This window comes from Sinocyclocheilus anshuiensis, unplaced genomic scaffold, assembly GCF_001515605.1.
Source record: "Sinocyclocheilus anshuiensis isolate Anshui unplaced genomic scaffold, SAMN03320099.WGS_v1.1 scaffold1960, whole genome shotgun sequence".
NCBI classification, from domain to species: domain Eukaryota; kingdom Metazoa; phylum Chordata; class Actinopteri; order Cypriniformes; family Cyprinidae; genus Sinocyclocheilus; species Sinocyclocheilus anshuiensis.
In genome coordinates, this window is record NW_015557194.1 from 190781 (window position 1) to 216775 (window position 25995).

Below are 25995 nucleotides of genomic sequence, written 5' to 3' on the forward strand. Positions count from 1 at the left end.
TTTTTTTACAAATTTCGTCATTTTTATATATGAATATATAAGTATATGAAAATATGAATATTAAAAATGGAATACAAAAAACTATATATAAATATTTAATTATAACAGTGAATACAGTTGTTTATAGTTATTATTACATTTAATGTTCATAATATTTTTACAAATTTCATCATTTTTATAAATAAACATAAGTATATGAAAAATATTATGAATATTATAAATGTAATATAAAACACTATTTATATAAATATGAAATTATAACAATAAAAACAATTATTATTATTAAATTAAATTTTCATATTTTAACAAATTTCATCATTTTCATATCACACATTTAGTTTTATACACTTCATATATATATTCTGAAATATTCTAAATATTAAAATTAATATACATTATATAATTTATTATTATTATTACATTTATTTTCAATAATATTTTAATATTTGGCCTGTACATTAAGTCAAGCCATTTAAAAGTCTATAAATCTTTAGCAGGCTTTTAGTACATTTTACCTAAGAGCATATTTACAGTAGGGCTGGGCGGTATATCGAGTTTGTACGATATATCAACATATTTTTACTATCAATATGGTATGAAGCAATACCGTTTATATCGATATGGTCCTACAGTAGTTTGATCCGAGCGCATCTGAAAAATAGTGGAGGACACGGAGTGAGCTGCTGCTGCTAACTGTAAAATTAGACTATTGTAATTGGGCAATCAAAATAGCATTTTGCTATTTATATTTTATATTATATTTAAATAAGCATTATATTTGTTTTTAGATTGTAATGTTTCAGTGTTAGAATGTAATGTGATTTTAACCCTATTTATGCATGTAGGCTATTATATAGCATAGCCTACATGGTTACATTCACTATATTTGTTTTAATAGCTTTTAATATGAACATTGTATGTAATATAACATTGGGCAGGATGTAAAAATTTTTTTTTTTTTAATTAATACAGTTTTTTTTTTCATCCAAATAGTCAAATGTAGAAAATACAGAGATATAGTCATGTCGCCCAGCCCTAATTCACAGCCAGTAGTCGAACACATTAGGACGTATCCCTCATCAACTACATGTACAGTTACCAAACCCAAAGTGACAGCATGCATAAACATACAGTGTACCAAAACCCATTTAGCCTGGCCTCCTTTTCATGCCCTTTTAAATACAGCTATTGACATCATAGTGAATTGACACATGCTGGGTGGACCGTTATTTCTAGCGTCAGTTTGTGCACGGGACTGCAACAGAAATCAGTTTTAATGAGCTAATGTAGGACGGACCATTGTGACCTCCAAAGGAGTTCACCAATGCTTTACTTTGAGAAAACTGGCACAAAGAACACCTTTTTAAAATCTGTTGAGAGACAGACTTACTGTCATGATGGGATCTGATTGGTTGACAGTTGTGTTCAGTGTTTGTTTTGGTGCTGTGACCCGAATCGTGGTGGTCACCGAAATGCCCTCTGATGAACTAATTAAAAACAAACAGTAAATAAGGCAAGCATTAATTATGGCAAAGTGATATAAAACATTTAATAAATGAAGCCATGCTGCGTCTTCAGCAGTGAGGCCATAAGCAGTCTCTGTAAACAGTACTGAGTGTGAGTTTGAACTAGCTGTTCATCCCTTCAGGACAAAAGCGTCTGTGTGTTTTATGGTATGAAAGATGGAAAAAGGTCAGTGGAGTTGAAGTAGACATCCTCTGTCATGGTAAAGTGTGTTTATAGAAATAAATTATGATTGATTGTTTATTGTTCAAGCTGTCTCAAAAATGTTCAAGGTGTAGTTTGCCAAAAATGAAACCTTCCTGTCATTCCAAATCTGTAAAACTTACTCTTTTTTTCTGTGGAAAACAAGAGGATTTTTTTTTTCGGTTTATTTCCTTAGTTCACCCTGTAGATGTTTAACCCTAGAATTTTATTGACTTTCTACGCTTCTCTCCCTCCCTCCTTCTTGCATCTGTCAACCTTTGACCTTTAACCCTACAGGAGTGTCAAGGAGGAGAAACGAAGCATGTGTTGACCGTGAAACAGATACCATCATTATTTTCTCTCTCTCTCTATTTTCTCTCCTATATAAAGGTCAACTGTTCTGACCTCTCCGGCTTCATCTTATCCTTGTCTCCATCTGCTTTCTATCTCTCTCCTGATGTTTATCTGTCTCACTCTCTGTCATTTCGTTCTTCTCTCCCCCCATATGACACTCTGCCCTCACTGTTTACTTGTTTATCTCTTTTTGTCACATTTCTTTTTGTCTTTCTGTCCCTGATTCATTCTATCTCTTAGTGACCATTCATTATAGTGATGTATGCACAGCTGTTCTTGAAGGTGCACGCTAAAAAACATGTGTTTTCCCTGCAAACCCCCTGTTGACAATGTCTCGCCTCGCCTTTTCGCTTTTCATGGGATCTGGAATTTTTACAGCCACAATGTGCTTGACAAGTGTTCAGAATAATGCTAAAATTCGTAGTCAAGTAGAAAACTTCAAAAAATAATAAATGTCACTCCAGCATGTTTCACACTGACCCATTTGCCTAGATAATATTTTTTTTTTTAATTCTTACTACTTATATAGCACAAAAATAATTATAAATAATAAATGAAATAGTTATTTAGATATTATTTGCATCCATAATGCATGTATTTTTATATATTTTATTAATAAATGTTATATTATAATTAATATAAAATATATTTTTTTATATATAACATACATATTTACATAAATTATAGAATTATTTTTTTATTTAATGTGTTAAATGTGTGTGTGTGTGTGTGTGTAATAAAATAAAATTACACAAACACACATATTTCTTATCACATTCTTATAAAATCAGTTCCTATATGCAGTTTTGAACAGATGATCACCACTGAACGATTCCTGTTATTTTACACCATGGGAACAGCATTAACCTGCTCGCAGTGAGTTATGAGCTCACATTAGACGTCTGTCTGCGGTTACACCTTTACTCCATCAGCAACTACAGTATGCCATGTTTAACACTCTATGAAACGACTGTCCAACAAAACGCATAAAATACAGGTAAATAGCAATAAAAAATAAGGATATAAATGATATAATGTCTTTAGACTTATGTATCTGCCTCAACAGGTCTCTCACAATGTATTGTTGTGAATAGGTTAACATTCAGTTCTTTAACTCAGTGCTGTATAACTCATGAAGGTTTATTAGGGAACCAAGCTAAAAATAAAACAGATGCCGAGCTAAAACATAACTTCAAAACTTGATGCTTCCAGATGTGATCCAAGACAAAATGGAAATACTGAACAGATGCTGGTCATGTTCCATAGGGATGCATTATACTGTATATTTGAGATGATGTAAAAACTTGCTTTTGCCAGAGTCTACCTTAGACGGCCCATCAAAGGAGTGGCTGGCATAACTGAAAGCAAGAATCACAATATTCCCATTAAATCTGGTTTTGTTTGCAGAGAATGTTTGCTATTCTCACTAGTAAATTTGATCAGCATTCCAATGCTGGACTGCGCTTCTGGAGATCACAGCAATAAACAATTTATAAACCCTGATTCATTGTTGTGATATTCACATTCAACGTCTTGTGAAATGAAAAGCTGTTTGTAATAAACAAACCCATCGTTTTTAACTTCAAACCGTTGCTTCCAACTGAAATACAAGTACTCTATCCATAATATTGCTTTGTATAGTTAAAAAGTCATCTCATTAAAATCAGGAGAGAAATATGCACAGATCAAGCATCATTTAAAAGTAAAAAAAAGTAACAGTTCTATACAAATTTGTTGGTGGATTTTGATATGAGAGGACGTTTTCACTGGAAGAAGTGTTACTATGGATTAAAACGCCTTGATGGATTTATTTATTTATTACAAAGTTTTTCACTTCACAACATGTCATTTCATGGACTGGCGTGGTGTGGATTACTTGTGTATTATTATGATGTTTTTATCAGCTGTTTGGACTCTCATTCTGACGGCACCCATTCACTGCAGAGGATCCATTGGTGAGAAAGAGATGTAAAGCTACATTTCTCCAAATCTGTTCTGATAAATCTCATCTTGGATGGCCTGAGGGTGAGTAAACTTTCAACAAACGTTCATTTTTTGGTGAACTTTAAGGAAACCTTCATAATTACAATGCAATGTGTAGCCAAATTCTTTCAACTGATGAATATAAAATTGTTAAATGTGCTCATTTATGGTAACTTATTTTTAGACAAAGAAAAATAACCTCACCCAGACCAGGAGACTTAAAATCAATGATTAATGCTTCATATGTGAAAGTGAAATCAAGGTTACGTTAGACTCTGCAGCTTATTAACATTCACGCTGTATCCAGACTTGCATAACTCATTTTCAGATGTCTAAAATGACTTATGCAGAGGACAGAACACCTGGAAAGCGCGACACTCCTGTACTGGACTTCGTTCATATTATATGATTTAACATTGATGATAAACCATGGGTCACTTACGATGCAGAACCAAACAGGTGCTCTTTGAAAATGAGTTTCATATGATTTGCTGTCTGGCCAATTCACCAGCAATTAGTTGCTCGGCTGTTATTCTAATATTAGAGTAAAATGAAATCGTTTTGCACAGGATGGAGCAGGGCGGATTGCATTTGCACATAGTCAGGCCAAACACAAAATGTGGTACAAGTTTCTATCGAGGTCAGACACACTTAGTCTTGCTCAGACCGTGGAAAACCTGCCTAGGCAATGATCCTCAAAAGCTTCTATTTATCTGTGGGGATTTACTAATAGCGGGACAGATGGGACTGCTGTGAGGGGAGGGTGAAGAGTTGAAACAGTTAAACGTGACCGATCCCTCCACACCAGTGCTGCTGTCCGGCACACGAGAGGATCCATATGGAGACAGGAGAGTATTAGTGTAACGTTCATCTATACAGAGGGGGAAGGGAGTCAGGCGACAGCTTTACCTCTCAAATCTTCTTAACAAGTAATGAAACGGGGTGATTTTGATCACCATGCTTTGCATTTCATGTGGGATGAGGATCTTGCTGAAGTTAATAGTAATGCACTTTTCTAATGCAATCCTTCCAGTAGTTATTGTGCCAAAATGGCTTCTGTTTGTTGCTAGAGGCTTTAAAAGATGAAAACATCCAGATTTCCTGTTAAAGGGAATGTGGTGTCGAAAAGTGTGCTGCAGGAAAGGTTTTCAGTTGGGAAAAATTGTCACACATTATTTTACTTTAGTGAATTGGCTACAAAAAAATAATTGAACATTCTCAGCATTATTTCCCAGTAAAGAAAGATTTTGTGACAACATGCCCCAATAGTTTTAAAGTAAGATAGTTTATAGGTTAAAAAAAAGTGTAATTGAACTTTTGACTTCAACCTTTATAGTTACTAAGATTTAGAATCTCCTTATTTTTTTAAGAAGCAAAAAGTACCATAACTCTTTGATAAAGCTATTTTGTATATAGCAGGTTTGGATACATAGTTTTAATACAGCCGGGGCTAGTTTTCACAATTTTACAACTACATTTTTTGAAGTCAGTTTCTGTGTGGACAAAAACCTTAAAGTCTTGACTACAAAAATGACATTATTGCCGAGGTTAAAAGATACAGGTTATTCAACATACATTGAGATTTTCTGACAACATGCCCCAATAGTTTTAGTAGAGTTTTGAACTAGGTGTTTGAAAACAACATACAAAACCATTTCAAGATAAAAACACATTTGACTTTGACTTCAACCTTTATAGTTACTGAGATTTATATTTTCCCAGTGAAACAAGCCCCAGTTTCCCTATTTGCTTATGGAATCAACCAAATATATCCAGCAGTTTAGATCCTTGCTATTTCTTTTACCAAATAACTCTGTTGCGAAGTGAAAAGTTTGACAGCTCATGACTATTTTGTACGCAGCATTTTTAGATACATCTGCAAACTCCATGAAACTCAATCCTACAATTAGTCAATAGACATTGCGGTGAATAAAATCAAAATATGAGCGTGCGCCGTGCAGTGGTCTGTTGAAAGTCTTTACCCTACAATAATGGAGTATTACCACCGTCTAGCCCTCCCTTCTAGTCTAGTCAGCTAGAGGCTTGACGCAGATGGCAACAACCAGGGTAGACCTACAACAGCTGGTATAGGTCTAAGCTCGTAACAAAATGGATCAACAGGCACAGCTATACGACAAGCCACCTAGACTACGGATGGACGCTTTATGGATATTTTAGTCTGTGGGGCTTCGGGAAATGACTGGTCTTATTAAATGCAAATCACAGAAGGTTAAGCAGCTGCAAAGCTTCTGAGGTATTTAAAAATTCCCCCCGACTGTGCATAAGACTTCCTGGTACGGATTAGAGGCTGCAGCTTCATGTGGTGTTGTGGCTACATACCTTCAGTCAGTCAAAACCCAATCTGCTGCTTAGTTTTCCTTCTCCCCGGGCCAAGAATCGCCAAATGGATGATGGAGTGGGGGGGAAGAAAGAGATCAATATGAAGATAAAGCGTGCAAAACTTTGTTGGAGATGAATCGTGGAAAATAGGAGCGAGAATGATGGAGGAAATGGGATGGATCTGTCGATTAGATGAAAGGAGAGATGAAAGACAGAGAAAATCAACCTATGACATACAATCTTTAAGAAATATCACCCTCAGCTCTTATTGGGCCATCACACTCCCTAGAGCAATGATTTCAGTGAAGGCGAGAAGGTGTGTGTGTGTGTGTGTGTGTGTGAGAGAGAGAGAGAGAGAGAGAGAGAGAGAGAGAGAGAGAGAGAGAGAGAGAGAGAGAGAGAGAGGCAACGTAGTCTTGGATTTCTGTCACCAGAAACTTAAGCCAAAAGTGAAATCTGTGCTTTTAAAACTTTACATTTTACGTTACATTCCACGAGACGAAGACATTGGCCTCCTTTGGCTCATCGGCTCTCAAAGGGTCTGTCTAAGATGAAACACACCTAACCACTCGACTTTCTGGTTTCTAAGCAATATGGCAGCAATTAAAGGCATATGTGGTTTGTCATATAAGAAGTTTTCTAAAGAAGCACATACAGACATGCGTATCTGCATAGTATCAAAACTTATTTGGCCTGTTTGGTTCATTTGAATTCTAACCAATATAAATCTGAAAGGAAAATAGGGTGCACATGTCGTATATGTTAAATAAAAATTAATAATTTAGAATCTGTTTAAACTACTTTTATAATAAAAGTATTTTTCATTTAAAAAGTTTAAATGTTTAACCAATTAGAAATTAGGTGGCATCACTATCATACTATATGATACATACTAATGTCCACAATCTTCCTGACATGACAGTAAGTCTCTCACTCTGCATGAAATTACTCTATATTTCTCTATAGTGCACTATTTGCCATTCACTAAATGTGAAATAGTAAAAAAGAGTGACCGATTTCAGACTTCTCTGTTCATATATTTAGGGCAACAAAACTGTATTTTGGCACCCCTAGTGCAGTTAGCTCTCAAAAAAAAAAAAAAAGGCAATTTAAATAAAACAATTTACATTTTTTTGTGATATATAAATCTTTAAAACATGATTAATAATGGCAGTACTCAAGTTTTGTTGATGTAAAATCCAGCATACAGTGATCGTGCAGATTTCTGTTTACAAGCGTATAAATTTGGCACAAAGACTCATCTTTTGTGCTTATTAAAATGCATTGGGAAAAGCTGTTGAAATATGTATATAGGCTTTTTGTATGTAAATAGAATGAATACTTTTTAAGATCTCTAAATCTTTGTCTGTGACCTCCTTTGGGGGTTCAAGCCTTAAGTGGGGGGTCATACGTCACCAGATCTCCCTAGTTTTAAGGGACATTGTTTTCTACAATTGCACATTGTCTCTTTATATGCTTGATAAAAAATTAAATAAAAGTGCCATACACCAATGCATGTGTACAGCTCACTATATCTTGTTTCATATGTGACCTGAATTCCTTTTATAGCCAAATATTTAGCTAAATAGAGGCATTTGAAATAGCTCAAGTCTAATCCACCTTGCAAGAGGACCAGCACTCACATGTTTGAATAAACTGCTGCCCCCTACTGATAGAAAACAGTAATACAACATTTGCTCTGAGTATAATCTGTAAATGATATTAAGACTAGAATTTTCAGAGAATGATTTATTAGAATTATTACCAGCAGGCAAAAGCCACCATTATCTCCAGCAGGATTCAGACTACACTCTAAAGCCATTCCAGGGAAGCACAGCTTTACGCTGGACTGAAATCAAGCACGAGTCAAACTCGTAAAAAATATTCTCTACAAGCTTCAGTATGAATTTGCATAAGGTGACATAATGGTGGGGTTAGTGCATCTCACACACACACATACACTTTCAATCGCATAAATATTGAGTAAAGCAGTGCACTTCCAATCTATTGCATTGTATATTTTCATTCTTAAGAAGCTTCACTTAAATAATTTAGCTTTAAATATTTTCCAATTGTCCAACAGTATATGGGAATTCAAAACAACAATTTGTGTAAGCTATAAGGTGAGTGTGCCCTAATAAAATATTCAGAAAGTCCTTTTATATACCGTCTGCAGTCTAGAAGCCACATATTTCAACAAATCAAAATTCTTCTTAACCATCTAAGGCAGAAACAGCAGCGAGAAGCATTTGGTCTGGCATTAGACGTATGTTGAGTAAATGTCTTTGTAAATGCTCCAGTTGACAGCTGAAAGAGTTGGACAGATCTGTCCTGAAAGCACATGGCTAGAGGTTAAAAGAGCAGATGTTTACGACAGTATTGTGGGTTATAAAATGAGGCCTTCTGTAACAGTCTGGAATTTCTGCTCTGTTTGGAGATTAATAAGCAAAAGATACTTTAATACAAGGTATATTATATCACTACAGTGTACACAGTGTGGGTGGAATCTACTATTAAAAAAAACTTTGAGAATATGCATTTTAAATAGTTTTCTTGGGTATATAGGTGGCATCAGCAGATTAATAATTCATCAGTAATTCAGCAAGCATTGCAGCAATAAAGGCCTCTAAAAACCAAAAGAAAAATAAGAAGAGTTTTATCTTGGGTGCAATTAAAAACATCCATCTCTAAAATCGAATTATAAAAATGATAATCAATCAGAGTTCAGTTCAGTTTCGTTACACGTGATTGAATAGTGACTCGTCTCACAGGGGTTTGATTTGCATTACGATTAGCAACCAGCTCCTGTAGCTGTAGAGCTCCGCCTCCAATAAAACAGAAAGCAGGGCACACGGGGGCAGAGCAGTCCACAGGCCCCTCCCATAGTGGGCGGAGTGAGTGGGCATCGTAAAACGTGACACGCCCCTTCTCAAAGTCCAGACACACTCCTAGTCTCGGAGGCAGCGGATAGGTGACGCCAGCTGGCGATGAAGGCCCATTACTATTAGTGAAACCAGACTCTCGGTAATTGGCATTGGCATGATGGGAGTTGGCAGAGGAGGGCAGGTAGATCTTGCCCATGCCCATTGTGAGGAAAGAGAAAGGGGGAGGAGAATCTGACGAATCCTCAGCTCCACTGTCATGGCCGCTGTCTGGATCATATCTATCATACAGAGAAGATGGATTCAATACGTGAAAAATGGAAATCAAGAACCATCCATTTTTTTTCGCTGAATATGCTGTTTGCCCTTCAAGTGGAGTTGGAAATATCGCAATTATGAGTTCCGAGCAAATGAATAACCAAGCAAAGTGGTATTTACAAGTGGCAAACTCAGAATTCTAGTCAAGTCACATTTATTTATATTGCGCTTTATACAATAGAGATCGTTTCAAGGCAGCTTCACAGTAACAAACTGGAAAATAATGATGCAAATAAATTCAAATTTTGCTGTAAAGCAGCTCTAAATAAAACAATAGTGTCATTATTCAGCTCAAGTCAGTTCTGTGTTGATTCAGTTTGGTTCAATAACTTTGTAAAGTTCCTAAATTATGTGAAACACGTTCAACTCCGTGTCGATTTTGGTGTTGCAAAATTCATCAATTATGAATTGAATTCGATTGAGCTGTAAAGCAGCTCTACAAGACAATAGTGTCATCATCCAGCTCAGTTCAGTTCAAGCTTTGTTCTCATCCGATAGTGTCAGTGCAGTCAAATCAATAATATTACGGAGTGTCTTGTAAATCCCAACTAAGCAAGCCAAAGGCGACAGAGGCAAGGAGCCCAAACTCTATCAGGCTAATGATGATATTTTTCATCATTTTGAATTTGAATGTAGTTATTTGGGTTTATTGTTAACAATATTATTTTTTTGTTTTGTTCAGACTAGTGCCATGTAATGGTTCTGACTTAGCGACCGCCCAACTCTGAGGTACAGGTTTTCCACAATCTTGAAAATAAAGGTTCTTTATTGGAATTGATGGTTCCATGAAGAACCTTTAACATCCATGGAACCTTTCCATTACACAAAAGGTTCTTTATAGTGGAAAAAGTTGAGATTTTTAAAATGTTTTTACACTAGAAAAAAAAAATCTGTTTCATGAAAGGTTCTTTGGGGAATTGAAATGGATCTTTTATGGCATTGCTGTGAAAAACTTTTAAATACAGTTTTTCATTTAGATTTTAATAGTTTAACATCATAATTTCAATCGTTTGGTCATAATAAAAGCAAAATTGGAAGTATTAGGTATCATATCTTAACAATAACATTAACATATCTACTTACTATTCTCATTTTTGCAGTTCATTTCTGTCCTTTCCGTTCATTTGAGATTTTGTTCTTACCTTGGACTAGCCATATCTTCAGGCAGATGAAACCACTCCTGAAGTTTGGACTCTAGGCCCACTCCAACCTGTAGAACAGAGCCAAAGACAAAAAAAATCAGATAAAAAGTGATATAGAAGGATTCACAGGAAATATAATATAATTTTCTTATTTACAGAACTTGCCTTGACCAGATATGAGCCGGGCTCCACTGAGCATGCCCAATAGTGTCGACCCTGCGTTATGGCCACGTCACCCACAAGCAGATCCGCTGTCAGGTGACAGGAAGTAAGGGCCCGATCGGCGGCCTGCAGCAGGGAGAGACCGGGCACACTGCGAGCACACCGCTGCTCCTTACTCACCACCAGTCTGTCCGCGTGCAGACCCCAACGAGAGTCCAGGTAAAAATTCAACACTGTCGGGGAGGCGGGAGGAAGACAACAGCGAGGGAATACAGGAGGAATTTTGAGGAGGATAGAAGAAGAGGGGAAAGAGGGACACAGAATTAAGGCACCAAATGGAGGGACGTAAGAGTGGGTGGAAAGGGAGAATAGAAGTATAGAATATGCAAAAGGAGGACAAGGCATAAATACAGCAATCAGGAAAACTGTAAACAAGGAAAGAATACAAAGAAATGCACTCTGTGAATAGCAGGGTGAAATCAAGACTGCAAAAAGGAGGAAGATTTGCGTTTCAGCAGACAGGCAGAGAAGAAAAGGTGTATTTCCTCATCAGTATTTCAGTTAAGGCCTATTCACATCAAAAATGAATTTACTTAATCTTAAAAATCAGATTCATGTCTTTGTATCCCTTGTTTTCATTCATAGCGGAAGCTAATGTTAGCGTTTTGTCATGAACACCTGCCTTCTGGTTGGATTTTGCAAATCTTGGATTATTATTTGTAACCCGGGCCTCCATTTAATGTTATTAATAAACATTATGGAGCATTTGCTTGTGGCCACATTTACAAAGCGAATGGGTCAACATTCACATCAGATCAAAATATTTCACTACATTGAGGGTTTTGTGTGGAAAATAAACATACTGGTGGTTTAAAGAATAAATGGCTCAAATAATCAAATGATGAGGGAAATATAAACAAAAAAAAAGATAAAGAGTTTTAAGGGCTATAAAAGGGAACAGGAAAGGTGGCCGTATAGCGCTGTTGTCACAAAAGCTGGAAAATGTGGAAAAACCAAAGGTTGTAGAGAAGGAGATGGGAATGGATAAAAAAAGATAAAGAGAATAGAAGATAGATGAGTATCATTTGGGGATGAATTATGTTTGTGTTGAAAAATCTTCAGAAGGTGTTTCTTACCTGGAGCTGGTGGTGTGTGTAAATATACTTCCTCACTGTAATCACCGAAGCCAGCCTTGTTGCAGCCTCTCACCCTCAGCACATACACACTGTCCATCTCCAGCCTGTCAATCACCGCACAGGTCCCGGTCACCTCCTCCAATCTCTGCCAGCCCCAACGAGCAGCAGCCAATCCCCCGCGAATACCCCCTCTTGCCCCGCCCCCTGGCACCACCCCCCGCCGCCGGAATTCCACAGAGTAATGCCAGGCAGGAGTGGAGTCTTGAGGCAACCGCCAACACAAGAAGAGCTGGTCATAGGCAAGGGTTCGCTGGGTGTCAATCACAGGAGCAAGAGGGGCTGATGGGATAGGTCATTTTGGTTGGGGTTAGATTACATGACATTCCAAATTAGATTACTTTTTGCAAGTAAAGTAAGATCCAGTTTGCACCATAATATCTTATTTTTCAGATACGTTACTTTTCAATGTGTTTATTTATTGACATAACTTTCTGTGAGCTTTCCATGAAATTCTGTGCATTATTGTACACTAGTGTATCTCTCATAACACAATATTATTATATCAGCAGGGATTCTGCAGAGATTTTAAAATCATATTTAAGACATTTAGGGTGTATTCACACCAGGAAATTCCGCTAGTTCACTTGCTTTGATCGCAACCAAATACAATGTTGATTTTTTTTTGTTTGGTGCGGTTCGCTTTCACACTGCCCTTTTTGCAAGTGAACCAGAAACTTTAAACAAATCCACACGTGTGCTTAAGGTCATCCATTCATTGGTTCATCCATTCAACCGTACCAGAGTTCGTTTGGAAGCGGATCGAGACCACCTCTTCAGCTATGTCTCGGTACGGTTGTTTGGTCCGCACCCGAGTGCGATTGCTGTATTCACACCTGCCCAAAAGATCCGCACCAATGGGGGAAGCGAACTTGAGTTCGATTCAATCGAACCAAACAAGACAGGTGTGAATACACCCTTAAAGACCTTTTTAAGACCTGCACAAATAAAATTAATTCCATATGCCCATTCCAAACAAACCCCCAAAAATCTTGGATTGTTTTACTTAATGAAAAGGGCAATGGCACACAACTGCAAGTTTAAATACTTAAGATATGTTTTATTCAATATATACATATGTACTGAAATTAGTTTATGTACTAACATAACAATACATGCAAATTAGAAGTTGAATGATGTTGGATTTTGCTGATATGATAATGTGTTAAAGGGGTCATATGATGCTACTAAAAAGAACATTATTTTGTGTATTTGGTGTAATGAAAGCATAAAAAGATTATTTTGTCAATACTCATATGTTAAGAGAATCAGAGACTTAAGAGACTACAGTGATCATGCTATATTGGTTCTTTTTGTGAATCAAGACGTGCAGCGCGACCAGTGTAGTCCGATTCCCAAACTAATGACTCCAAGTCTGCTCTTTTTTTTTTAAATCTAAACATACAGTACGGCCTGTGTGGTCTGATAACAAAACAAACAAGTCTTATTAGTCAGTTCTTTTAGTGAATGACGATAGTGCGACCAATGTAGTCTGATTCCCGAATGAATGACACTTATGAGTCTGCAGTTTTTGGTGAATCAAAACAAACAGTACGACCAGTGTAGTTCACGTGATTCCAAATGAATGACTCTTAAGAACCAGTTTGTTTTAGTGAATCAAATTCATACAGTGAGTCCACTGTAATCAAACTGATTCCAGAAAAGTTTTGCAATCTGGGTTTTTTAGTGAATCAAACACATACACCTTACTGTGTAATTTTGTAAGTAAGGATTAAATAGGTCTTAAATCAGTGTAGTGCTGATATGATAACCATAATGCACATTATGGATAAACATTAAAGACAGACATTATGAGTTTGTCAGCAGCATTTTATAAAATGTTAGCGTTCCTTTGTTCATTTTCCTACCCTGAATGAAGTTCAGGTCTGTGAGGAGTTTGAGCATTCTGGAAACATCAAGCTGAAAGTGACGGAACGAAGGATCAGCAGAAAGAGAGAAACGCTGCACAGATTCAACTGATTGGGCCAATCTGCCAGAAAGAGAGGTAATTTTTTCAGATTTTTTTTTCTGTTTTCAGATTTCGAGAACAGACATCAGTATTATCAGCAGATATGAAGGTGGGTTAGCCGTCCCACCTGTTGTGTGTTATTCTGGCTGCGTGCACAAAGCTCGATGGGTCATTTTCTTTGAGCAGCTCTTGAGTGAAAGCCATCAAGCCGGCGTGTTCCAGCAAGCTCCGTTTTTCAGCCACCTGATTGGCCAAAGCCTCTGCCCTTCTCTGCCGTGAGCTTTCCAAAGCCTGGGCCAGCATTGTCTGCCGCTCGGTTAGTAACGCCATTATCTCCCTCACGCAGTGAGAGAGCTGCTCTTTGGCTGATACACTGTTCACCTGCATTCATGCACACAGACAACCGTTCAGCACATCAAACACCTGCTTTCCTTTTGTGACAAAGATGGAAAAGGTGGCCGTACCCCAGTTTGAGTGATGGCATTCTCCAGTTGTGTGATCTGAGTCATCACCATGTCCTGATTGGACAGGATGTAGTTCAGCTCCTTGGTGATCTTGTCCTAGAGTTTAAAAACAACACACAATGTAAAAGATTTTTTACTTTAAATCAGGCATCTTTATTGAGAAGATTAATAATAGTAATGTTGTTGCCTTATTCATTATAGTTTGGCATAAATTCTACGAGTAGAAATGTCAGAAAACTGAGTTTGATTCATGCATTGAAAATTGTTGTGATATGTTGCATTTGTATTTTCATAATATTTATTTTTAGCAGTAATAAAAATGTAGAAATAATATTATAGCCCATTTGTGATCAGATTTTTAAAAAGATTTCAAACATCATTGTGAATGAGAAGTATAATTTTTGCTCAATGGATCATTTAGTGACCTCTCGTATCCTTTGAATCATGGGAATACTGTCATCCTAAAGAAAATCCTGTCCTGTCAGAGTAAAAATAGCTCACTACAGAAGGATCACCCACAATGGAGTTTGTTTACTGCTGATTTCCTGGCTTTCAAGAGTTCATAAACCATAGATCTAAGACATGTGATGAATAGACTTACACATCACCACTAAACAAACTGAACACCAGCATAATGTTTGTGAGAGATAAACTCATCTGATCACATGACATTCCCTTATTGCTGTATTTTTTTTAAAGATGCTTTAAAACCCCACACAACTTCATTAACTGCATATGGTACTGCATCGGAACTGCCATTAGGTGGCGCTGTTGTTGCATTTTAAAGTGCTACTATTATGCCATTTTTAAGGTTCCTAATTTTGTTTTGGGAGTCTCTTACAATAGGTTTACTTGCATGCAAGGTCAAAAAACGCTTTCGTTTTCTCAAAATATGCATTTAATATCACTTCATTTTCCAACGATACTCAGTTCAAAGCCGTTCTAAAATTCAGCCTACTCTGCTCTGATGGGTCAGATGGCCCAGTCTGTTGTGATTGGTCTACCGCATACAGCGCATGTCATTAACGATACGCCCATTGCCATAGTTCCGTATTTTGAAAGCTCGATAGAAAATATAAACATCCATTCCATTATTTCTCATACTTGCAGGCTGTGATTCAGTGGAGCCAGCTGGTCCAAATAACAGGATACTGATCCATCTTTCAAGAGCAAGCGTTTTGTGAATCCCACGTTGAACTCCCCGAGATTAAAGAAGCAGTCGTCAGTAAAATGACGGGAACACAAAAAAAGACTGGTGTTGTACTGCTGTGGTACAGTGGAAAAAAAATATTTTAACCACTGGTTCTTTGCAGCATCATCTTTCGGAAGTAAAAATATAACGAATTTACTGCAGTGTAGGACACAACATCTTCTCGACATGATGTTTACCAAATGAACAAACTACAGTGTTTGAGGGTGGGTCAAGTTGTTCATGGCCTGACAACGTAAAACATCTGCGGGCATTATGCAAATGTGTTACCCCGTGACATGTAGCCGTCACGGAATTGGGATTTGAATTACTGACGACTCGTTTAGGCTGTTCGATTCTTTCTTTTGGGAGACAATAACTTTGCAGATTGTTTACATTCACATACAGCTACATTACACACTGCATGAAAGGCAATATTCAAAATGGCATTATAGGGGCACTTTAAAAAATGTGAAAACCCAGCAGTTTTTAACTACATTTGTTTATTTGCCCATACTTAGCTTCTAAAAATGTATTAAATCAATTTTTTAAAAGAGAAAACCATGGCAACCTTAAAATGACAGTCACGTACGCCAGGTACATCATTAAAATAGAGGTGAATTGAAAACATACCTTAAGAGTCTGGTAGGCTTGGGTGACGGGTGCAATCTTGTGACCCGCATGAATTCTACGCAGTTTACAGAGTGAACAAAGAAGCATCTGACATGACTTACAGTAAAACTGCAGCCTCTCCTGATCATGTTCTGGGCATGTCAACACCTAGAGAGACGGAAAGAAACTTTACGATGCTCTGTTGATAAAATGAAGTTGCATCTGCATATTTATTTTGTGAATATTCAGTTTCACTCAGAAATACAGCATATTATGGAAGTAAAAGGGATTGTGAATTCAGTTTTATGTTAAAAAATTCATCAGACCCTGGACTTCAAGGTGTGAGAGGTAATCGGGTAGTAATCCTGGGCTCTCCAGGAGAAGCGGCTTACCTTTGGCCTGAAGTTGAGGGTGGGCTGAACATGTTCGTGCTGGGCGCGTGGAGTGCCCCAGGGGTGGTAGAGTTTGAAGCACTCATTACAGAAGCTGGCTCTGCAGTCAGCACAGCCTTTAGTGGCCTCCAGGGCCTGTGGGGGTTTACAGAACTGACACATCACAGCCACACTGCCCAAACTCACTGTGTGCCTGTACCTTCAGAAAGCAAGAGAGAAAGAGAGAGATCCTACAGTGAAGCGTTTGTTTATTTGTCTGTATGTGTTTTTTTTCATGTAGATATAGTAACACGCTAGGTAAATTGTGTATTCAAGATTCTACTTAAGATTACTAGGTCACTAATCAAAGTAAATAAGTATAAATCCTCAAAATATTTTAATATTATATTATATATTAATTATAATCTTAAATTGAGTATTTAAGGTTCCATTTAAGATTCCTAGGTCACTAATTAAACAAGAAAATAAGTATAAATCCTCAAAATATTATATTATATTGTGTATTTAAGATTCTATTTAATATTACTAGATCACTTGTTCAATTCAATTCAAACTTATCACATAAGTAAATCAGTATAAATGCTCAAATGATAATTATATTTCATTACAAAAATATAATATTTAAGTGCATTTAAGTTTCTATTTAAGATCCCTAATCAAATAACAAGTATAAATACTGAAAATATATTATATTGTTTCATTTTAAATATATAATATAATATATAATTTAGTGGTTGACCGATATATCGCCAAGGTCGATATTTTTCAAATATCGGCATCGGCCGATAAGTTTTTCTGTTTGGCCGATGCGTTCGTGGCGGGACTTTTATTTTGACGGCGCTGAGAACGGCTGCGGCAGCGCCTGAACACACAGTGCTCACATTCTCCCTCTTGTTCGCTGTCGTCGTTAACAGTTCTGTCCACGGACAGAAGTCTGTCTAATGATCAGATAAAACTGTTAGACAAAGGATTAAAATGTATACAAAAAAGTATTATAACGATTGCTTTTATATTGTTAGTAATAGAAAGGCAAACATTATAATACTTTCTCGTTTGCCGTCAGCATTCAGCAAATACGCATTTACATCATTTAAACAAATCTTTGAATGACTAATGGACATCTAATTTCAAAAACCTTACAAACTTAGTCGAATCCAGCTGTGAGATCTTATGAAGTGTGCATTTGTATCCTGCACGATCGCGTGTACTCTGCATGACGGTCGGTCCATGCGAACTGAATACGGACAGGAGGAGAGTTCAGCTTCACGGAGATGCACGATTGACAAACTTTAAACTCGTGATTTCAAATTATGCTGCGCTTCATACTTTGTCATTTAAAATATAAGCATGTTTATTTTACACGTTTATTTTTTAATCCATTTTCAAATGATTTATTTCAACGTACTTGAATGTGTGTATTTATTACCTTTCCACAATTCTCTCCAGTGTAAGGTTCCTCATGCACTCAGCCAATCCTCTCTCACCTAGTTCCACATCTCGTCCACAGGGGGCGCAATGAAAAAGCATGACAAGTGGAGGGCCTTCCTTTCGCCTGCGGCCTGGGTATGTCCCAGAACCTAAACATACACACACAATCAGATAAACTAAATATATATCAACCTGTTTATATGACACTGAAGATGGTGCATACTCTTTCTTGTCTGTACACACCTGAGCGCAACAGGCGGTCCACGCGGTCAGACTTGGGCATGGGCCTGCGCAGCTGCCGTGGGGACCGCATGTTGGGGGTAGAAGCGGGCGAGTTGGGCTCCGGGGGGAGCTCGGGCTGGGGATACCCGCTCTGAACCAGCACCTCGGAGGCACACATGAGACACACGCTGTGCAGGCAGGGAAGTACAATGGGCTGCTTCACAATGTCCTTGCAGACAGGACACAGCAATTCCTGCTCCATACTCTTCATATTGGACTGGAAAAAATGAATGGAGGGTGAAAAGAAACAAGATGAGTGAAAAAAAAGATAACAGAAGCAGAAAGATCTTACAAATATTGACTACAGTAAAATACCATTATAAAAGCACAGCATAGGCTACAGTTATATTATGAGAGTTTATTATCAGATAAAAATATATTTTAAAATTAATTACGTACACTGCTGTTCAAAAGTAATATTTATTTTGTTTTTGAAAGTCATTTCTTATTCTCACCCAGGCTGCGTCAAAAATTGTATCAAAAATACAGTAAAAACAGTAATATTGTGAAATATTGTTACATTTAAAAATAAGTTTTAATATATTAATATTTTATATTGTATGTAAAAGTCTTGTCAATGTTGGTCGATTTAATGCATCCTTGCTAAAAAGTATACTTTTTTAATTAACAAAAAAAAACTTACTGACCCCAAACTTTTGAATGGTATTGTATGTCCATAAATGAATTTCATTGTAATGGTGCAATCAGACATCTTAAATCAGACTTTAATTAATAATTTGTGGAGAACAAAACATATTGTAACAATCACAACATAATTTATCCAAGTACCACATGTTCCCAGATCAACATCCTTAACCCCTCATAACCCTGAATGTACCTCTAAAATCAGAAATGCTATTCCAGGGCCTAAACTCAACCCTAGCCCTAAAATCAATATGTTTGATAAGGGTGGGGTTGGGTTAATCACATAAACCCTTATAAGAACTTTTTTTTTAATTATAATTTACACATTTTGCTACATATTTGCAGCTTAGCAAATAAGCTATGCATTGTATCAGTATGGCATCCCCTGGTCTTAGTGTTACTATAGCATCAAGCACTACCAGTTGAACTGAACATTCAGAGAATGCCACAGCCAGATAATCCCTAAATTTAACTCCTTAAAGTCCCCATGAAATCAAAATTAAAGTTTTTTGGGTGTTAGTATCAATATGTTAGTCTTAAGGTTATCTATAAGGCAGTGTGCTCCAAAACAGTGACAAAATTCACATTTAGAACGGAGCGGATCACATGCGCGAGTCGGCGCAGACCGCAAAATGTATCAGAGCTATTTGAATTTTACACAGAATGCTATATTTTATAGCAATATGGATGAGATTGTGGCTGGCATACCCTGTCAAATGCGGCTTTAAGGAACTCAACGGCTCTGAATGGCTCTAGCCCAAGCTGTGATATAAACTAACGCTATTGGCTATTTTAAAAATAGCTGTCTTCCTGTTTCAGTTAAAATGACATCAACACATAGAGTAACGCTGCGTGTTTCTAAGCATTTCAGGGGACCTTTAAAGCTAGTTTCGAAAGCAGCGGAGCTCGCCACAGTCAACTGCTTCCACTCCTTCCGGTCGTGCGTATGTGGGGAAAAAAAGCAGCGCTGTTTTATCATACTAGATACATTTGAAAGTTCTGTTATAATGCTACTCTGTGCGATCGTCACCGGTCTAATAAAACGCACAACATATTAAAGCGTCATTGGTGTTTCCATGTTTTCTACAAAACAAAACCGGAAATCGAGGGGTTATGACGTCATTAGCAGGCGACACAATGACACTATGGACACGCTCCGTGTCACTAGTTAAAATTGCTTATTTCTCTGGATTTAAACATTCTTCGAAATATTTGGGATAATGTAAGTACACAAGTCAGCAAAAATATATAACACTGTTCTAGTGGTTTTTGGATATTTTAATAAAAAAATCTTACATATTGTGCCTTTAAGTCATATTTGGAACAGAACATTTGGGCTCTATGAAGAATTATGATGTCTCTGTTGCACACCGATTTAAAGAAAGAGGAAAGAGAGACTAGATTTTCACTAGAGAGACTAGTTTCTCTGGTGCACTGCTACTGGCCTGCAATGCTCTTTAAAAATGGATGGTGACCTGATGTTCATGATTTAAGCAGACAGCTGGGTGACACTGGAAGCTCTGGAAAGGCCACATCAGCGTAAGAATGACCTTGTCCATCAGACTAGCACGGTAGAGACATATTTGTGGTGACTGTTTGAAGACTGACTGAGCAACAGCACCACAAATGAATCTGACACCTGTTTTTTAAAGTTTTTTTTTTCCAAACATGCATGAACAGTTTTCATCTCCACAAAAACATACAGTATGCACAAATAAAACTTTAAAAAATGAGTTTAGTAACTTTGACCTCTAGAAACCACTGTGACAACGAAATTCTATAATTAATTGAATCTGAAAACCATTTCCCATGCAAATAAAATAGGCTGGTTTAGCCTGGTTATAATTATTATTACGCTAGTTATTAGTTAACCACTGGCCTGTCCCATTCAATGGCAATGTCATTGTAAAATCTAACCTATATTTTTTCGTTAGACAAGAATTTTCTATTTAAATCTTACTCTAAAAATCAAAACGCATGCTTTAGGAAGGCCTACAGCAGCTTAAAGGCACGCTTGGGCTTCTTTATCGTCGCGCGGTAATTCAGCAATGTCAACTGGCATCCCATGTCACCCCATCCCGCAGAACCAACGTTTAACGTGATTTTACTACAAAATAAACGCGACTGAGGTTTGACCTACAGACATGACCGTATAACCGGTTAGCACGGCTCGTGCTGTATTCGGCAGCGCCCTTACCTTCACCTGAAATCTGGGCGCCATTACAGGATGCTGCTGTCTTCGTATGACAGCACTGCTGTCGCAAATCACTGCGACTTACCGAGATACACGTTTTTAATTGCAATGAATGTAAAGCCTACTTGCAGGTTCCAGCCAGCTTAATAAATTAAATTAATAAAACACCGCATGCTGAAGAAGCTTCACACTGCCACATGCACAATGCGGATTAAATGCATTCTCTATTTTTCTTGCAAAACATACCGTTTATGTTCCGTTTCGTCGCAGTAGATCATTAGGCTATATGTCAATGGGGAAATCTTCCGTTGGCCGCCATTGCCTCTTTCAGGTTGAAATGTAGGTTAGTAGGATGTCGCTACATCCGCACGCAGCTGGAGATGCTTTCAAACCGACGCTCTCCGTCTCCTACCCGCATCCCGTTTCCGTGGTAACCAGCACGTCCGCTTCATCAGCAGCACGCTGCTGGTTAATGCACACGATTACTGCTACTGCCTCGGCATAGCCAAATCACAACAGAGCTGTTGGGTTTAACTATGTATTTTAGGCAAACTGACAGTCTTATCCAATAATTGTAGAACAGAAACATTTTAAAAAGTAAAACTGTGCAGATGTTACCTGAAGACATTGTTTCTTGTGAAGCTTCGAAATATTTACGAGTCTTTCGTTTCGAATCAGTGATCGGGGGCTTCGTTACGTCATACTGTTTCGAATCTTGATTTCGAAATTTCAAAATTCCAATGATTCGCCGCCAAATGGCTTTGATCTGGTGAACCCATGAACGAGTGTCCAATGTTTCGGTCATTTTTATAATGTAGGTTCATTTTTAAATATGAATGAATTTGAATACGTAGGTCTATGCGTGTATAATAAAGTAGAATGATATTTGCTTCTAATTGACCTAGTTTATCAATCCTTGTCTACGAAGACACAAAACAGGCGTTGTACATTAATAGAAGAACATGAATTTTACAAAGCCTTCATATTTAATGGTATGTAATGATTTGTAGATTGCATTTAATAGATTACACTTTCATGAAAACATTTGCAATTGCTTTGTAAAATGTGTCATCATATAGAGTTTTCGTTGCACTTAAAGCTTTTGACCAGCAGATGCCGCCAACATGTTGTGTTTCGAGCGCTTCGAAATAGTGAATCATTTTGCGAAGCAATTGGTTCAATTGATTCAGAGTTTCGAAAAGCTTAATTTCTCTCATCACTCTCGGAAGGTGACCTGGCAGGGATTAAGAAACACAAAAATAAAATAAAAACATTTAATTTGATTTAATTTAATAGGCTAATCTTTAAATGATTCATAAGTATTCGTTGTGATACAGTACAGCATTTATTTGAAATAGAAATCTTTTGTAACATTAATGTCTTTACTGTTATTTTAATGCCTCCTTGATGAATAAAGGTTTTTTTAAAAATCTTAATTATGCCAAATTTTTTTACTGTAGTGTATCACAGTTTTCCTCAAATTAAAAATCAGCAAAAACTGTTTTCAACATTGATAATAATAAGAAATGTTTCGTGAACACCAAATCAGCATATTAGGATGATTTCTGAAGGATCACTGAAGACTGGAGTAATGATGCTGAAAACTCAGCTTTACCACCACAGGAAGAAATTATATTTAAAATGTATTTTAATTTAAATGCAGCCTTGCTGAATATAAGAGACTTCTTTCAAAAACATTTTAAAAAATCCTAATTATTCCAAACGTTTGACTGCTTGTGTATATATATTATACAATTTCTGGCGTTTCATCTACTAACATTACTGTGCCCCGTTGAGTCATGCGATAAAGAACACACAAAGTCTGTTTAACTCGAAAACTTAGGTATGCTGTGCTCTAATCAATGTATTGCTCAACTTCCCCTGATAAGACCTTCTCCTGCCCATGGGCTCGGTCATATAAAGTCTTGAGGGAGATAACCAGCATTTCTCAAAATCTTCACTCAGGCACACAAACGGTAAGCTCTTCATTCTGCTGTTTTTTTTTTTTTTAAGCTTAGAAATGCATTGTCAAGATCAGTGTTAATATAAGATTCATATCAGCTTTCTACAGTGGTTGGACCCAGACAGTGAGCAGCCATGCCATCTGAACTAGAGACCGCCATGGAGTCCCTCATCATGGTATTCCACCGCTACGCTGGAAAAGAGGGCAAGAGCGGCACCCTGACCCGCCGTGAACTCCGAACCCTGATGGAGAACGAGCTCTCTGGGTTTCTCAAGGTGAAAAACTTCTGTCATTCTCTCATAAATACTATAATTCTGGCCTCCTCTCTTTCATTTTCCAAGAAAAGGAAATCCAGACCTTTTCTCTCGTTTATCAAACACATTTTATTCTCTTTTCCCACAGTCTCAGAAGGATCCGACTACCATCGACAGAATTATGAAGGACTTGGATGCCAATGGAGATGGGGAGGTGAACTTTGAGGAGTTTGTGTCTTTGGTTGTGGGTTTGTCCATCGCCTGTGAAGCGTGCTACAGGATGCAGTTAAAGAAGACACAAAGCTGGAAATGAAGAGGAAAATGATCCATGCAGACAAACTGTAAAGTTAATCATGTTGTCTATTAAAATGTCAGATTTTTTTTTTTTCCTTTTCCTTTGAGTATGTGTTTGTGTGTAGATCAGTATCAGATGAAAACCATAAAAACTACTTTCGCTGCCAAGTTAAAGTATAGTAGGTGTGTATGACAAGTCTTAACGCTCTTTGGCCTAGACAGTATTCTTTGAGCTTTAAACCCGTCTGTGTTAAAAGCAAACTATGTTATTGTTAAAAATAAAGCTTTAAAATATTCAAAAGTCTTCATGTGCAGAACTTTATATTTAAAATACATGGCTATTCAGGTATGCCAAGAATGAGTTTTTTTGTACTCTCTCTCTTTACCTCGTTTTCACAATACATTTACTAGGGTGTGTCCCACGTTGGTAATGGTTACAGTGCAAACCCAAGGCTGCTCGGCTGGAAATGGAGTTCTGGAAGTTAGAACTCAATAAGCCTTAGTCGGAGTAGCGCCATAGTTCATTTTTTGACAGGAATGATAACGAGGACGTAAGGGACTGAAGTACAGTGCATTTAATGGATTGTACTGTTGTTTAAAAACTTACCAAATGTTCCAATGACGAAACGTAAACAAAAACACCATGTGAGTTGTGAAAATTACACAATGAACATGTCACATAATGAAAAAGAGGGTGCTACTTAATCCGTGTATCATTCGATCATTCGGGTTTTGATTTAATATTGAAAGAAGAAAAATGAGAAAACGGCTCCTTTTTCGGGGTTTTTTTTCCAAAAAACGAAAAATGAGAATTCAGCTTAAATTTACGTTTTTCGTTCATGGGTGGAAAAATGAATAAACAGCTTGAATATTCGATTTCTACATGTGGGCGGGAATTAAACGCCCCTTTCTGCTGATTGGTCAGCCGAAGATCAAACCGTGCCTTCATCAGTTCTTCTGCAGTATCAGGCAGCAGAATAATAGTCCTCCACTGCTGCAGTTGTACAGATTAATAACCCATTTGATCAATTTCATATTTTTCATCAAACAAACAGACTAATGAATAGCTCGACACAACTCGCACCGGGGCAGAGTCTAGACAGGTCTTTCTTCTGTGTAGACCAGCAGTTCTTAAAGTGATAGGGGGTCGAAGAAATAATTTGCTATAGCCTAAAGTATTTCCAGACTGTAAAGTCGTTTTTTTTTAATCATGATACATAGGCCTACTGTGATTTATTCCAAAGTGACTCATATGAGGCATTTAACGTCAAATAATCTAAATTAAGCCTTTTAAAAGATGAGTATTCCCTGTGGTTCATGTTTGTGGCATGCACCAGAAAGATGCTCAGCTGATGCAAAGAATAGAATTTATATCTACACAGAAGAAAGCCCTGTCTAGACAATGCCCCGGTACGAGTTGTGTTGAGCTATTAATTTGACTGTTTGTTTGATGAAAAAAATATTAAATGTAGTTGCAATAAATGCGTTAAGAATCCATACAACTGCAGCAGTGGAGGACTATTATTTTGCTGCAGAAGAACTGATGACTGCACGGTTTGATCTTCGGCTGACCAATCAGCAGAAAGGGGCGTTTAAATCCCGCCCACATGTAGAAATCAAATATTCAAGCTGTTTATTCATTTTTCCACCCATGAACGAAAAACGACCATTTAAGCTGAATTCTCGTTTCTCGTTTTTTGGAAAAAAACGAAAAAGGAGCCGTTTTCTCATTTTTCTACTTTCAGTATTAAATCAAAAAAACGAATGATCGAATAATACACGGATTCTACTTGCATACATTATTCCTTAATAATATGTATATCCAGTCCATTTTCTGCAGGTTGCAGACATTTTTGGGAGTCATAATTTCATATTAAATGAATAAAAATATTCACTAAAAAAGTTTTTTTTTTCTTTAGTTACAGTACATGTCATTAGTCACAGCAAGTAACGCTCCAGACACTATTTCTTGCTTATGTTTAAAGAAACCTGTAATTTTGTGGCTTCCTCGTGGTCATATAATTTTCTGTATTATAATTCAGTGTAGCATTTTAGTATCCATAATATTTACATTTACATTTAGTCATTTAGCAGACGCTTTTATCCAAAGCGACTTACAAATGAGGACAATAAAAGCAGTCAAAACTAACAAAAGAGCAACAATATATAAGTGCAAATGACAAGTCTCGGTTAGCCTAACGCAGTACACGTAGCAAGGTGTATGTATA

At 37.1% G+C, this 25995-nt stretch overlaps 2 protein-coding genes across 3 annotated transcripts; one reads left to right on the plus strand and one right to left on the minus strand.

The window, feature by feature from the left end:
* Window positions 1-8974: 8974 nt before the first annotated feature.
* Window positions 8975-21683, minus strand: LOC107678799 (tripartite motif-containing protein 46-like). 2 transcript variants are annotated; one of them, XM_016474204.1, is made up of 12 exons: window positions 21503-21683; window positions 18379-18634; window positions 18134-18284; window positions 16708-16906; window positions 16337-16483; window positions 14515-14610; window positions 14178-14431; window positions 13950-14071; window positions 12025-12363; window positions 10892-11121; window positions 10727-10794; window positions 8975-9547 (listed from the first exon to the last, which is right to left on the minus strand). In XM_016474204.1, the coding sequence occupies exons 2-12, from the start codon at window positions 18626-18628 to the stop codon at window positions 9109-9111; spliced, it is 2295 nt and encodes a 764-aa protein (XP_016329690.1). In that variant the 5' UTR covers window positions 18629-18634; window positions 21503-21683; the 3' UTR covers window positions 8975-9108. The 2 variants fall into 2 exon arrangements, with proteins under 2 accessions (XP_016329690.1, XP_016329689.1); XM_016474203.1 differs by having other exon boundaries at window positions 10892-11373.
* Window positions 21684-23138: 1455 nt separating this feature from the next.
* LOC107678795 (protein S100-A1-like) lies at window positions 23139-24007 on the plus strand. The gene is made up of 3 exons (XM_016474196.1): window positions 23139-23232; window positions 23318-23494; window positions 23622-24007. Exons 2-3 carry the CDS (start codon window positions 23354-23356, stop codon window positions 23784-23786), a joined length of 306 nt encoding a protein of 101 aa, XP_016329682.1. The 5' UTR covers window positions 23139-23232; window positions 23318-23353; the 3' UTR covers window positions 23787-24007.
* The last annotated feature ends 1988 nt before the right edge of the window (window positions 24008-25995 follow it).

Bases quoted from the DNA above. Each gene is read 5' to 3' on its own strand.
- LOC107678799 (XM_016474203.1), bottom strand. From the start codon at position 18,628: ATGAAGAGTATGGAGCAGGAATTGCTGTGTCCTGTCTGCAAGGACATT. The intron at 14,432-14,514 runs GTACGGCCACCT...GCATGAATGCAG, and splicing joins ATGCCATCACTCAAACTGGG to GTGAACAGTGTATCAGCCAA. The intron at 11,374-12,024 runs GTAAGAAACACC...TCCTTTTTGCAG, and splicing joins ACACACACCACCAGCTCCAG to TCTTGATTTCACCCTGCTAT.
- LOC107678795 (XM_016474196.1), top strand. From the start codon at position 23,354: ATGCCATCTGAACTAGAGACCGCCATGGAGTCCCTCATCATGGTATTC. The intron at 23,495-23,621 runs GTGAAAAACTTC...CTTTTCCCACAG, and splicing joins AGCTCTCTGGGTTTCTCAAG to TCTCAGAAGGATCCGACTAC.